Raw genomic sequence first — 14,407 nt, 5'->3', positions numbered from 1 at the left:
AGTGCCAGCTCTCTCGCGTCACACAAATACATGAAAACCTCTGGGGGTAGATGCTGGCTGGTCCGGGACCATAGTCGACAGTATCGATCTCGCACCCTACCAAGCGACTCCACGAGCAGCCAGACAACACAGTGCGCCGACCACTGAGCTCCCATGTACACAAGCATCACGAATACACACCAACAGCCGCAGTTGCACCATCACACGAGCGTTTAAAGCTCCATGTACACGAATCCCTCTATCACAGCCCCAATCGCTGGATCGTAGCCTGGCATTCTCTCAGTAAGCTCTGAGCTTTCGCCCGGTGCACGCCCAACAAGACGCACCATTTCTCGGCCGTTGGTTGTACCGAGCAACCGATTTAATTTTTTTCCCCTCGTTTTTGTCGTAAATCAGAGTTTCCCCTCTGTCGAGATCCCAAAAGAGTACGTAATAGCCCACCACCACCAAACCCCACTAGGACAACGAGGTCACACACGGAATCCTGTTATTCTCCGTCATCAGTACAACCAACAGCATCAGTGCATCAACATCGGTGGATAAGTACACTGATCTGTAATCACAGCCTACAATTGGCCGGTTACTGGTGTTGCGGGCATTGTGAGTTAGGGTGCAATGATACCGTCAATCGACCGAGTGATCACCGACGGACGACGTGCCAAGGTCACACGAATCAGACCGGAAGCGATTGAGATTGATAGTTGGTAGAGTTAACGGTCGTTTTAATTAAAAACCATGAAATATCAGGCGTCTGTTTGACATTTACTGACTTATTTTATTATACATTAACGTTTGTGATACCTGGGGGAGAGTTTATCAGCTTTGTTTACGTGGGGCTGATGCCGCTTAATCGATCTCAAGTTTTTGTGGTACTGACTGGACTTGATGATGGCTAGTCATGCCTCGGTGGATAGGTAGCGACCGGTGCTCGTTGTATTTTACAGTGGGGGATACCGGGGGCAATGAAGATAACGCATTTTCTCGCCTCACATCGTTGCTGCTGTTGTTGCTGGTACAACGGCACTGTTGTTCTTTCTGGTGAGGTAAGAAGTGCTTGCGGAAATTGACGTGGGCTTTGTCGTGGGAGAGACTTCCGTTCAATTCGTGTGTTTGCTAAATTTCGATTTTTCGATTAAATTAAAAAAATGGAGCTTTATCGTGAAGAATTATTAATTTGCGGATGACAGATTGATCTTTTCAATCTATCGGACCATCGAACATTTTATGCAATTTAATTTTTTATGGTTAGGGCATTTTTATTATTTTTCAAAGTTGTTGTTTTGGGGTTGTTCCATAAAAAGTGCTCTATTGGGAGAAATTGATGGAATTCTATAGAAAAAATTCTATGTACTTTTTTATAGCATTTTGTGAATGGAGAGTATAGCTGGGATACTGTGTAATAGAATAGTCTAGAAGCTAATGGATTTTCCAATTGATATTCCATAAAAATCCAGTTCTCTAATGGATCACTAGGTGTTTCAGTAAAAATTCTCGTGCGTGTGAACTCGCTTTTCAGAGCTTCCGTTTTCATAAATAAGGTCACTGGGGAAGGATTCTTATCTCCTTAAAAATCATAGATCAAGTTGAGGTAAAGCATCTACTAGCTCTACCGGGCTTTTCAAGCCGTCAGTCGAATTTATTTAATAATTCTTGTAGCGCGATGAAATGAAGAAATAAATATCCTGACATTTCCGTCCATATTTTTTCGGATATTTCTACACTAGAAAGGTCATGAGGAAATTTGTTTTATCCTCATTTATCTGATTCTACTAGACTTTTGAATACTTCACCTGAATTATGTCTCCATCGCAGGCGAAAAATTAATCAAATGAATTATTCGAGCGGATGTAGAATCTTGGACCTTAGATTCAGGAGACATGATTAGAATCAGAACTGAGGGAATTCCAACCGGAATTCCCATAAATAATTCGACATTTTAATGAAAATAATCATTTCTACATGCGGTAGAATTTTTCGCATTAATTTTTTCCCCACTATGTAAGTTTTCTGAACAATTTCTCTCCATGTATATTTGTAGATATTTATCACGAATGTAGTAGTTGGCTTATCTGGTTTCACTAGCCTATTGAATATTCCACTTGAATTTATTTCTTGATTATTCTTGGGATAAGCTCGAGGGGCTGTTGTTTTCCATGTCGAGTAGTTTAAGAGAAACAACGAATGGGGGTGCAAGTTAATTGGGGAACAAGGGCGCGAGGTAATACGGGACAGGGGGATGAGTAAAGGGAATGGTTTTATTTCGCTTTTTCGGGGTTAACTTGTTTATTCTTTCACTCAATATCTGGGTGTTTGACAAGGTCGAGGCTCGGGGTAAGCAAGCGGTCAAACGTCTTGAACATACTCAGATAAGATCACGTTTTCAAGTGGATTATCCGATGGACAGATGATATGGAAACCGAGGGCGAAGAGGACCTGCCGGCAGAAACGGATTACAAGGTAACCGAGGGTTGATATTTTTCCGAGGAATGTAGAATCTAAATTTCCATGTGACCCTGGAAAATTTGATCCTATTCGTTTCTGTTCTAGATAAATAACAATAATAATTTAAGTACAAATATATTAATAATGAAAATCTCAACGATACCACGTTCGCCGGAGGCGTCCAAGAAAAAAGAGTGTAAATTGGTGCAGTCATCGAGCGATAAGCCCGCCTCACTGGATTGTCCAGGTCCCGGCACATCGGACACACAATCCGATCAAATAAAAATTGAATCAAAAATAAATTTAAGTGGGAGTATCAAGACTGACATTAAGGAGGGTAGTGAACTGCTGAAACTCACCAAGAGTAAAAGAATTCCATGTCCCGATACAATCCATGAATTTGAGGAAGACACTGGTCTCACGATGGAGCGAGTTGGCAAGTGAGTTGACGAGAGAAAATTTCCGCGGAGTGATATAAGATGATAGCGTTGAATAAAATATTCGAGAGGATCCTTTTACGCGGAGGAGACAGAGTGGGATAATAAGAGATTCTTGGAGAAATCCAATTTATGAAATGGAACAAAAAACGAAGATTGTTCGGGACAAAGAGACCTTCAGAGGAAGAAAAATCCATCATCTCGGCTTCCACTCTGGCTTTTCAGAGTTAATCAATAGGATGGAAATTAAATCCTAGTAAATCTTGAATTAAAATGGATTAAAATGTCTCACAACGTTTTGATATCCTGACGAATAACTTTGCATTCAAGATTATTTTATCAATTTGCATACAAAAAAATCATGATCATGTTTTTCCTCAGTTCTCTTGAGTTCTACTCTTTGGAAAATTTTTTTATCGCATCACAAATTACAAACTTTATTGAGTTTCTAGTGAAGTCTAAAGTCTCACGATTTCTTTCAACTTTTCCGCCCAGTGAGTCATTAACCCTCTTGTAAAAATAATTAACGAACAATTCAGGTACTTGGAGACCAATCCCTCGGTGGTTGAAGCGTGGCTGAGAGACAAGGCAAGTCCAGAGTTGAAGATGCGACTCTTGAACACGAATCTCCAACCAAAAATTGCGACCCTCAGCCTGCGACCACCCCCGGACGAGACACCCATGGTTCGCCCCAAGCGTAACAGCATCACCTCAGACCTCTTTCAGTCCTGGCTAGCCTCCAGCTCCCCAAAACGCAGCAAAAGCCCGAGCAGGTGATTTATTCCCTTCCCCACGAGTATTTATTTCCCAGGCATTTTTCTCTCCCCCGATAATCTGAATGATTAAAAGGAGACTAGGGGGAAACTTGAGAGCCTTTTGTTGGTGAAAATAGCCATCGAGGGACTTTTGAAATATAATGGGATATCTAAAGAGCAAAAAAAATAAATAAAAAGAAATAAATTGTTCGATGTCCAGGGAAAATGTGATTTTTTTGTATTTTTGGTATTGAAATGGGCCAGAAAAATTCTACTTTCACCAACTGAAGCCTAAAATTTCCCCTCGTCCTTCTTTAACCCTCACAATATTCCTTTCAAGGCTGCCCCTGTCTCTCTCGGGGCGTCGAGAGGAGTTGAATCAGCTGGACGAGGGTGAACTCTTCATGGAGCTCATAAGAGACGTCGCCAATGAGCTAGACATCAACGTCTTGTGCCACAAAATTCTCGTTAACGTGGGACTACTGACGCACGCGGACCGAGGCAGTTTATTTCTTGCAAAAGGTGCCCCGGAGGATCGTTATCTCGTTGCTAAACTCTTCGACGTTACTCAAGAAACCGAACTGGAGGAGGCAGTGCAGAGGGCGAAGAATGAGGAGCTGAGAATACCCTTTGGGGTGGGCATTGCTGGCTACGTTGCTCAGACTAAGGAGATTATTAATACCAACGATGCATACGAGGATCCTAGGTTCAATAGTACCGTTGACATGAGAACTGGGTACAAGACAACTCTCATTCTGTCAATGCCCATTTGTAATTACGAGGGGGATGTCATTGGGGTTGCTCAAATTATCAATAAAACTAATGGTAGCAACGAATTTACGGAGAGGGATGTCGAAGTTTTCAAAAGGTATTGTTCTGCTATTATCGCTGATTAAAAACTTTAATTAACTAATTAGAATAGTAATTTATTTGGCGGTGCATAGCCCGCGGCTTCTTGCGGAATTAACAAATTGTTGTTGAAGTTGCTGAACTATAATTGTTTGAACTTAAAAAAAATCTCTTTTGCGGGAAGTAATTATTATTTAAATAGTTAATTTTCAGTAGTAGAAGCCGCGATTGTAGATTGTTACCCATGAAAATAGGTGTTTGAGGAACAAATTAACGCAAGCCTTTGAAATTTATCCTTCCATGCCACTCAAATTTTTTTATGAAGACCGTTCTATCTATTGAAAGTGACCCGGATGTGCTCTATACATGTTTACTCGTAGGATCTCGTGCGAAAAATTCCATCGGCTCGTTGCATAAGGAGTGAGCCACTGGAAAATGATGTTATGAATGCTTTGAAAGTCCTTCGCAGCTCCCGTACACAATTTTAGGAGATTAAATTCTCTGGAGCATGTAAAGACTGTGAATTCCGGTGAATATTATTTGTACCTCGCGGTACAAAGCCCAAGTTTAGAGGACATTCTAGTGCGGAACATAAAATACCCTGGAGAATCCCGTGAAAGGGTTCCATATAGTGCACTCATCGCTTTCAGGAGAATTTTTTTCCTTTCTTTTTTTTTAGAAGCAATCCCGACGATGATGACTAAATTGAATGAACTCCCCAGGTACCTGACTTTCTGTGGAATTGGCATCCAAAATGCCCAACTATTTGAGCTGTCTGTCCTCGAGTACAGAAGAAATCAAATTCTATTGAATCTGGCGAGAAGTATATTCGAGGATCAGAATAATCTCGAGTGTCTTGTGACGAAAATCATGACTGAAGCCAAGGAGTTGCTCAAGTGCGAGAGGTGTGCGGTGTATCTGCTTGATCTCGATTGCGGTGAGGCTGGGCATCTTGAGAAAATCGTGGAGAGGCCGGGCAAGTCCATCCAGGAGGACCGACAGCCATTGTCAAGAAGAGAAGTGAGAGACTTTGAAATTCGATTTCGGGAAAAAGTTACTAAAAACTGAAATACCGCCCATTACATTGACAAAAAATATGGGACTCGTTATCTCAATGGAAAATGAAATAAAAATAGAGATCTCGATTTGCCCCACTCACCCCCGTAGAAGTCGAGAGCCCTATTTAGAAAAAAAACTTTACATTATTAATTCTCAAGATAAAAACCGGGAAGTTATAAAATTGATATAATTGTCTCATCAAATTATCGTTATTAATCGTAGCGTGACGTGCCCACTTCTCGAATTGTCCCAAATTAAAGTACATCCTTATCTCCACAATCGCGTGAGGCGATATTTAAATGTCCCCAACGTATTTTATTTTAAGAATTCAAAGTTCTTTATTTGAGACGTTTTTTTTGTCTGTGAACGTTATCACTTCCTTGATTCGATCTCAACTCTCATTTCTCTATTTTTCTCGTTCTATTTTTAGAGCAATAATATTGATATGGAGGATATATTCCTGCGTCATGTGAGTATCAGCTCGGTAAGAGATGAGGGATGGCGCGATAGAGGGTATTTATCAAATGTTATTTCTCGGAATTATCTACTTGACAGAGTACCAGCGATGGAAGCGCAAAGTTTACCATGGTTTTCAAGATGGAAAATGGAACGCAGGAAGCTCAAGTCAGCCGTCCAAGCACCACTGATCTTTCCAGCCCGTTGGGTAAAATAGCTAAGTATGTTGCCAGCACGGGACAAATTCTGAATATTGGAGATGTTGCACTTTGGCTCAAGAGGGAGGTTTTGGATGTGGGGAAGGATCCTATCAGGAGTATTCTTTGCATGCCCATTGTTAATGGGCAGAGGAGTGTTATTGGCGTCGCACAGCTCATTAACAAGGTCCGTATTGAGCGATGGGATCGTGTTAATTAAAAGTTCTTAATTTATACTATTTTACTGTATCTCTATTTCCGCCTCTCAAAAGTTTGTAAGTTGGTATATTAGCTCCAAATGGAATACAATAAATATCAGAAATTGAGTCTTGAATACTAAAATTATCTTGAAAAATGTCTGCCATTACATCTGACGTGTATTGTACATGTTTCACCGGCCATTTTGTTGGAAAAATAATAGGTCGTTAAAGCTATGCAAAAATATGAGCACAAGATCATTCTCGACGAAAAAATCTCTTCATGTATTTCAGCTAATTTATTTCCGAGATGATTCGATATGAAAGAATGACAGGAACATTAGTCCGGAGACATCTCAGAAGCGGGTAATTTCCGAAGAATCTCCTGAGGAATATTCACCGCAAGATTTTGCTCGAGACTTATTCCTGATATTTATATTTATTCAGAAAATAATGGGAGCATCATTTTCAGGCCTTATCGGACGAATTCCCCCTCGGCATATCACGACAAAGGAGTGTTTGCGCTTCACTGCATTTAATATCCATTCTTTTCAACCGCAGGACAATGGAAGTTCGTTTACCGACTCGGACGTCTCAATATTCGAGGCTTTCGCTATTTTCTGCGGCCTTGGAATTCACAATACTCAGATGTACGAGTCAGCCTGCAAGCTCATGGCTAAACAAAAAGTAGCACTCGAATGCCTGAGTTATCATGCTACTGCCAGCAATGATGATGCTCTCCGTCTCACCAGTGATGACATTCCATCCGCTGAACAGTACAATTTGTACAGCTTTACCTTCACTGATTTTGAGTTAACAGATGAGGACACTTGTCGAGCTACTGTCCGAATGTTCAAGGCCTGCAACCTTATTCAGAGATTTCACATACCTTACGATGTTTTTTGCCGATGGATTCTGAGTGTGAAGAAGAATTATCGGTGAGTTCTTTTGATCCACAATTTGAAATTACTTTAGACAGCAGATTAATAGGAAAAGACATTGAATTTAAATGCCCAACAGACCTGTCAAGTATCACAACTGGAGGCATGCCCTGAACGTAGCGCAAACAATGTTTGCAATGCTGAAGACTGGAAAAATGGAGCAATTCATGACAGACCTGGAGATCCTAGGTCTCCTGGTGGCGTGTTTATGCCACGATCTCGATCACCGTGGCACAAATAACGCATTCCAAACAAAGACCGAGTCCCCCTTGGCAATTCTCTATTCAACGAGCACCATGGAGCATCACCACTTCGACCAGTGTGTGATGATCCTCAACTCCGACAGCAACAACATCTTCCAGACCCTCTCCATGGAGGACTATCGTCATGTGATGAAAGTGGTGGAGAGTGCAATATTATCGACAGATCTTGCTGTCTACTTCAAGAAGAAGAACAACTTTATGGAGTTAATCGATGAAGGCGAGTTTGATTGGCAGAGCGAAGAGAAGAAAGAACGTAAGTCTGCTAATCTAATAATCTGTTGTCCCCTCATCTCAATTCTGCAATTAATAATTTCATTTCCAGTTCTCTGCGGTATGATGATGACCGCCTGCGATGTGAGTGCGATAGCAAAACCGTGGGATGTGCAGCACCGAGTGGCGAAGCTCGTGGCTGATGAATTTTTCGATCAAGGAGACCTGGAGAAGCTCCAGCTCAATCAACAACCAGTCGCCATGATGGATCGCGAGCGACGCGATGAACTACCGCAGATGCAGGTTGGATTTATCGACGTAATTTGTTTGCCCCTGTACCGAGTTTTATCGGAGACATTTCCCTGGATAATGCCCCTCTACGAGGGAACAGCTGAGAATCGCAAGCACTGGCAGGACCTCGCTGAAAAGGTTGAAATGGGCCTGACGTGGATCGACAGGGATACCATTGAGGAGCCAGTCGAGGAATTTGTCTCACAAGAACCCAAGGACATCGAGTTTACAGTGACAACATTGAATTGCGCGCAGGAGAAAAAGGACACGTCTGGTCCGGCAAAAGCATCGGACTTTCCGAAAACTGCGTTGGGGAGGTTCGCCTCGTTGAGAAAGGGCGGACGATCGATTGGCAAAGGTGTCAGGCATCGATTGAGCAGGTCACTCTATGCTAGAAGTGGCTCAGAGGACACCGGAAAGGCTAAGGTACTCCTTCCAGAGAGGAAGAACAAGAATAAACTTTGTCTGCTCATTTGACGGCTCACGAGCTCGAGCACTCTGGAGAGCATTCCCGAGTGACTGCGAGGCTAGTTGCCATTGTGAACACTTGGAGAATGACCTTTTCCCACTGGTTATGGGTAATTGTTCAGTTCTCCACTGGGATTTCAGGGGAGAATGGAACGGGATAAATTAATTAGAGATGCAGTTCAAGCTCCGGATTGGCCAATTAATGCCTCTGGTAGGCTTCGATAGGTCTGTGTGGGTCTCTGCTAGGAGGGAATCAGTGGGGCATTGACAATCTCTTTTTGTACAAATACGAAAATCCAAGGGTTTTAGTCACCGTGGATAAGGGGGGATTGTCTGAGGGCTTTGTTAGTCCTGCACTGGTAGAATGACTGGTTTGTTGTGAATGAGGTTCGTTAACTGTTAATGAGTTTAATGCCAGTGTATATTTCTTATAGTTATCCAACAATGTGTTGTCCAGAATAAACAAAATATCACATGCTGATTTGTGATATTTTAGTATACAATACTATATCGTGGATCCAATAACGATTGGGTTTACTGTACAAAAAAATTTGGTTAGCTAATCAATTCTTCTATCAGTGTGGTGACTCGAAGACATCTGAATTTGATGTATTATAGAGTGTATTTAGTGTGTACACATTTTTGCGATCTCACGAGTTTTCAAGGAACAGATTAATTAAGAATTAACGATAAGATGAATTAATTAACAATACATGTGAGATTGGAATGCGTGTCATCGGTGTTTCTCTGACTCTGTCCAATTTGTTTTTAATGCTCAGACAAGAGGCACGTTACTTCGGCTCACGGATTATTGTAAGTATCATGTCAGAATGTTGATCTCTAAGATGTAGTCAATTTAGTGAAAAAAAAAATATCTTCTAAACTATCGAGGGGAATATTGTGGATCACTATTCTTCGATTCTTCGTCCTTCCAAGTGGCATCGAGATTGAGAATTGGGGCTCTTGTGTCGATGACACTGATCTTATTCTAATTGAAAGGGATTAACGTGACAAGTAAGATAATGATAATAAAACAAAATGGTTTCTAGTCTTTTGATATAAGTAGGGAATTAAAGTGAGTTAATAAATTAGGAGAATGTAATGTCATAACTGCATGGGATAACAATAAATTTTGATGTACCAAAATTACAGACGAAAAACCACAAGGGAGAGTGGAAAATAAAGAAAAGATATGGACAAAGTGAAGAAATCAGAAATCACTTTCACTTCCCTCCATTTTCTTTTTATTATTAAAACATTTAGAAATTACAGTGGTACGAGTGACTCAGAGTCCAGTCGTTAATTCGATCGTCACATAATTGTTTCTTTTACTTACATAAACAATCTCCTTATTTCCTACTGTTCTCATATTAAGTATAACAAGACCATTGCCTCCTCAATAATCACACATACCGAATTATAATTTATTTACAAATGGGTTTTTCTTTCTTCCTGCGTTTTAGTGATCGAACACAAAAATAACTGAACGATTGACTGGAGCGAGGGGGAGTGATCGCAAATTACGTTGGTAACGGGACAAATTAGAATCATTGAAAAAATAACTGGTCAGACTTATGATTGCAATCAGAAAAATCAACGCAATCGCGAATAATTTCGCGTAAATCGATTCGCCAATTGTAGTGTCAAAACGCACAACACTTGCCCAGTTTGTTTTTTTTTTTGGTAATGGTTAGCCAATCCGTGGATTTCTTGGACCGAATATTCCCAGGGGAATTACGTCTACAAATAATGAAAAATCATAATCTCGTATCGCGCGTATTTTTTTTTTTGTTTGCTGTTCGGTGCTTTTAGGGGAGAAAGAAAATTTTAATTTGAGAGCACGATAAATCATCCCATCCCAGGGGATTCATTGGAAGATTAACGAGGGGTAAAGGAAGATAATAATGGAATAGGCTGAGATCTTCAAACGTATTTTGAACTTGAGTTTCTCCGTAAATGCAGTCACCTTCGTTTACTTTATTATTACAACTGTTGAACCTTCTACCATAATTATCCTACTTATTCCATCTAGTGAAGTAACATTCGTCAAAAATAAAGAACAATGTGCACCCCATCAGAATACATCGTGCGACCTGGGGCAGTTATTTAAATTAATTTTTTTTATACAAAATTCGTGACAAGAAGGGGCTTCTCTCGCTCTTCGACATCGATAAATCAGGTAATCGCGCGACGAATCACACTTGCCAGGTAATGATGACGATAATTGCGCGTTACGAGGGCTTGATTTTTATAATTTTTATACATTTTACCAGTGGTAATTGCTTTGATGCAGAACGAGTCACATGAAAAATTCCGCGGATTGGCTAACATGCAGTCACGACGGAGGCCTATCCAGTATTGATATCTCTATGAGCCTCAGGCCACGTGTTGTGGGATCCGTCAGGAGGAGACCACGTGGCCTGTATACTCTGTCATTCTGTTCGCAGATAAATTTTGCCACTTTGCGAAGACACTTTTCATAATGTGTCTCCGTGCATATATATATTAGATAACCTGTTAGACATGCTAGGCATCCTTCGCAGTAAGTTGAACAACTACCACTCTCGGCTTCCGCGAAGTAATTGTTGAGCTGGTTTATCGTGTACTCGAAGGTTTCTGGATCCAGCTGTTGAAATTTTGTCCATTTAATTTTTGGGTGGGCGGGGCAGACGCAGAGGAAATCATTGAGAGAAAGATCCGGTCAAAAATGACTTGTTCCAGAGATGTGCTACATTTTTGTACTAGTCTGATTCAATCAAAAAATTGGTTTTCAAAAGAGGAAATGAGGAAACATATTTTTTTTATGTACGACATAATTAAAAAAAATTAAATCGAAGAAAGAGAATAACCCAAACAAACATTAGGACGTTTTTTGATTTTATTTCCATTTCCAGGGTCGTGTCAGAAGGACAGCTCTCCGGATAAATTCCATGACGAAAAGTACTTGAACAAAATTCTGAAAATCAGTGGATTGTTCCTGAAAACAAGCCCTCACTCTATTGCATTTCCTTTGTCAACTTGCTAGAGTTTCTCTCAGAGGATTTCTGTACTGCATTTTCCAGGGCAAATCGATCACATCCAAGGAATTGAGGTTAAGACTCACTCTGTCGGATAGCTCGGGTGGAAATCTCGTTTGGAATTTGACCATAGTTCCCTGGGTGTAGTCCCTCTGAACGAACACCTTCATGCAGTTCTGAGGAGGCCCTCCACCACCCTGACCCCTTCCAGCCCCCATATCCTGGAGTGGCACATGATTTCCCTGCTCATCAAATGAAAAGCTTATTCCAACATCCACCCAACCAATTAATCAATCACCAATCACCTCCTATCGCATTCATCAATCCCACCAACACCTATCACCCTCATATATCCATCACACGATCCACACATGTCCTTAAAATATTTTGACAACAAACTTTGGGGTTAGACAAAGGAGCCAGTGGCTCCTCCGTCAAATCACTGGCCACAAGCATCGCCTTTAACACCAATTGCCTTCAATGGTTACTTGAACTATTCCGACAATGACAATGACACAATGAATTATTGTTTTGCACTCACCAGTGGCATTTTAAGCTTCGTCTCGGTACAGTGGGTGGGCCAACGTTGATTCTGATGGATCAGCCCTGTAGCCTCAGCGATGACGGCACATCGGTAGAGCACGAATTTTTCGCAATAAAATTCACTATTTTCACTACTGAGGAGCGCCTCAAACACTGGGAATGATTCTTTATGACAAATGGAAAACCGTTGGAATTAATTAATCGAAAGAACTGTCTAAACGTCTGATTCTTTCCAGAGAACAGCGTCAGCAGGTCAGCACTCAACAGGAATACGGCCTGGAAGCCATTGGTGATGCGCGCGCATACGCCGACCTCTTTCTTGGGTTTTCGGATGCTCTTTGCTGTCGATTCGAATGGGTGAATCACTGGTCTCTTTGAAATGACGGATCTTGTGGGAAGGTTTGAATAAATTTTATTGAAAAACTGGGGGAATTTATTAAACGGAACTAGTGGATTCCTAGTGAACTTTTATTTGCCTTCACTTGAATGTCTCTCACAGCTGTAAATTTCTCATAGAAAAGGTTACAATTTGTTGTGTAAAAATATCTCTGTACAGATTCTACTTTTTTTAATTTTTTAATCATGTAACGTTTTGTGTAAGTGAATTTCTATAGAATTCTATTAGACGAAGTTCTTCAAGATTAGTACGTGGACTACAATAAAGTGAATAAATAATTTATTTACGAAGAAACAAACGAGACGAATGCAGAAATGTCAACTAACTTAAAGTTATAATCGGCCGTATTTGCTTAAACATTGAATTCTGTAAAAAATGTAGATTTTAACATTTGTCATTGAAAAATAAGTTAACAATCGGTAAAGAGACACACGATTAATTCCAACGGCGGGTAATCTTCAAAGCCGTAGTATCAAGTGCTAACACTGGCAATACCGTGACCAACCGACAGTCTGAAAAAGTCGATCCCTGCGTCTATCCACTAAAAGACTACAGACCCGCGGATAAGCTCAGAATTTCTAGAATTATTTCACCTCCACGAGCAGAAGTTCAAATAGATTTTGCTTCTGATAGGAATGACGATATTTTCCTGAAATTGTCTGCATGTTCTGGAGAAATTGGATGAAAAGAATGGAGACTCATATTCCGGTAATGGCGATATTGAGCCCTCAGGCTAGGAGTGGATGCTGTGTCGTTGAGAATGCTGAATTCAATCCAGAAATTCAAGATGATGGGGAGCCGGGGGAGCAATCGATCGCATTTTTCTCAATGTTATTCAATGTCTTCCTTCCATTACCAGTCGTTATGTAATGCTGGGAAAATTCACTCGTGTTTTTCGGAAAACTCCGATTCTAACGCATTATTTATCGGTTGTCTGCCTTTAGATATTCATAAAGTAATTATTACGTTGAAAATATGTTCGGTAGAATGTAATTTACAGATTTACGAGTCAATAGAATTCGGCAGGTTATTCTATTGATTTTTATAAAGAATTGTTATCCGAAACATTTACAGTTTCCGTTGAGCCAATTTTTTTTTATCACAGAGTCTGTCTGTGACGAGAATATTTTTCACCCATTTGTAAAGGTGAATGTTATTCCCAGCACAGTAAGAGATATTCGGTGGTGGATGACATAACGCAATAACACGAATGCTCAAAGAAGAATGGAGACAACTTTTTCGAGAGAAGAAAACTGAAATAAATCCAATGCAAGATTCGTGTTTGGTGGATGAGAGACATTGAGACGAGCGCAATGGAAAAAGTTGAATTTTTTCTTTTCACATTTCTTAGAGTCACTCCTCGGGAAAGAATGGGTAGAAAAAATCCCTGGGACATTGACAAATATCAAGTTTGTTCTTTTAGTGAGAAATGACACGTTGGGATGGGGTGAAAAAACTTTGTTTCTAGCTACAAATCGGAAGAATTTTTTTCTGGAGCTGAGCGATACCACTTGGATTACGATTTGAAATATTTGGGATTTTTTTGCATTCTCCAGAATCAAAACATCACAATGACATCATTTTCTGTCATTTTCATGGAATTATTACGGTAATTAATGAATGAATGAACATAAATTATTATTGAGCCGTTTCTAGCTGTGATACTCATCGATAAAAACCCATATATTTTTTAATTTTTTATGTGTAATAATTCCACACTTTAATCAATTTGAAAAATGTGTCTTCTGGAGTCTATTTTTTTGCAACTAAATTTTTGTTTAGTTTATTATAATTCACGATATAATTTTAGAGTTTCCTTAAGCTTCAACACTTAAGGAAATGTCTTGAAAACGGATGATCCATGTCTCCTCGGTATTAATGAACA

General features: G+C 40.3%; 2 protein-coding genes across 2 annotated transcripts; one reads left to right on the top strand and one right to left on the bottom strand.

The window, feature by feature from the left end:
- The first annotated feature begins 242 nt into the window (after positions 1–242).
- Positions 243–9,782, top strand: LOC135163336 (cGMP-specific 3',5'-cyclic phosphodiesterase-like). The gene is made up of 11 exons (XM_064122693.1): positions 243–1,043; positions 2,319–2,457; positions 2,548–2,882; positions 3,419–3,652; positions 3,975–4,502; positions 5,206–5,503; positions 5,973–6,011; positions 6,098–6,382; positions 6,954–7,330; positions 7,413–7,849; positions 7,919–9,782. Exons 2-11 carry the CDS (start codon positions 2,410–2,412, stop codon positions 8,572–8,574), a joined length of 3,237 nt encoding a protein of 1,078 aa, XP_063978763.1. The 5' UTR covers positions 243–1,043; positions 2,319–2,409; the 3' UTR covers positions 8,575–9,782.
- Positions 9,771–12,428, bottom strand: LOC135163359 (golgin subfamily A member 7). The gene is made up of 3 exons (XM_064122743.1): positions 12,124–12,428; positions 11,669–11,824; positions 9,771–11,191 (listed from the first exon to the last, which is right to left on the bottom strand). Exons 1-3 carry the CDS (start codon positions 12,130–12,132, stop codon positions 10,901–10,903), a joined length of 456 nt encoding a protein of 151 aa, XP_063978813.1. The 5' UTR covers positions 12,133–12,428; the 3' UTR covers positions 9,771–10,900.
- Positions 12,429–14,407: the final 1,979 nt, after the last annotated feature.

The sequence above is a fragment of the Diachasmimorpha longicaudata genome, chromosome 6 (assembly GCF_034640455.1).
Source record: "Diachasmimorpha longicaudata isolate KC_UGA_2023 chromosome 6, iyDiaLong2, whole genome shotgun sequence".
NCBI classification, from domain to species: Eukaryota; Metazoa; Arthropoda; class Insecta; order Hymenoptera; family Braconidae; genus Diachasmimorpha; species Diachasmimorpha longicaudata.
This window is presented reverse-complemented; position numbering and strand designations above follow the sequence as displayed.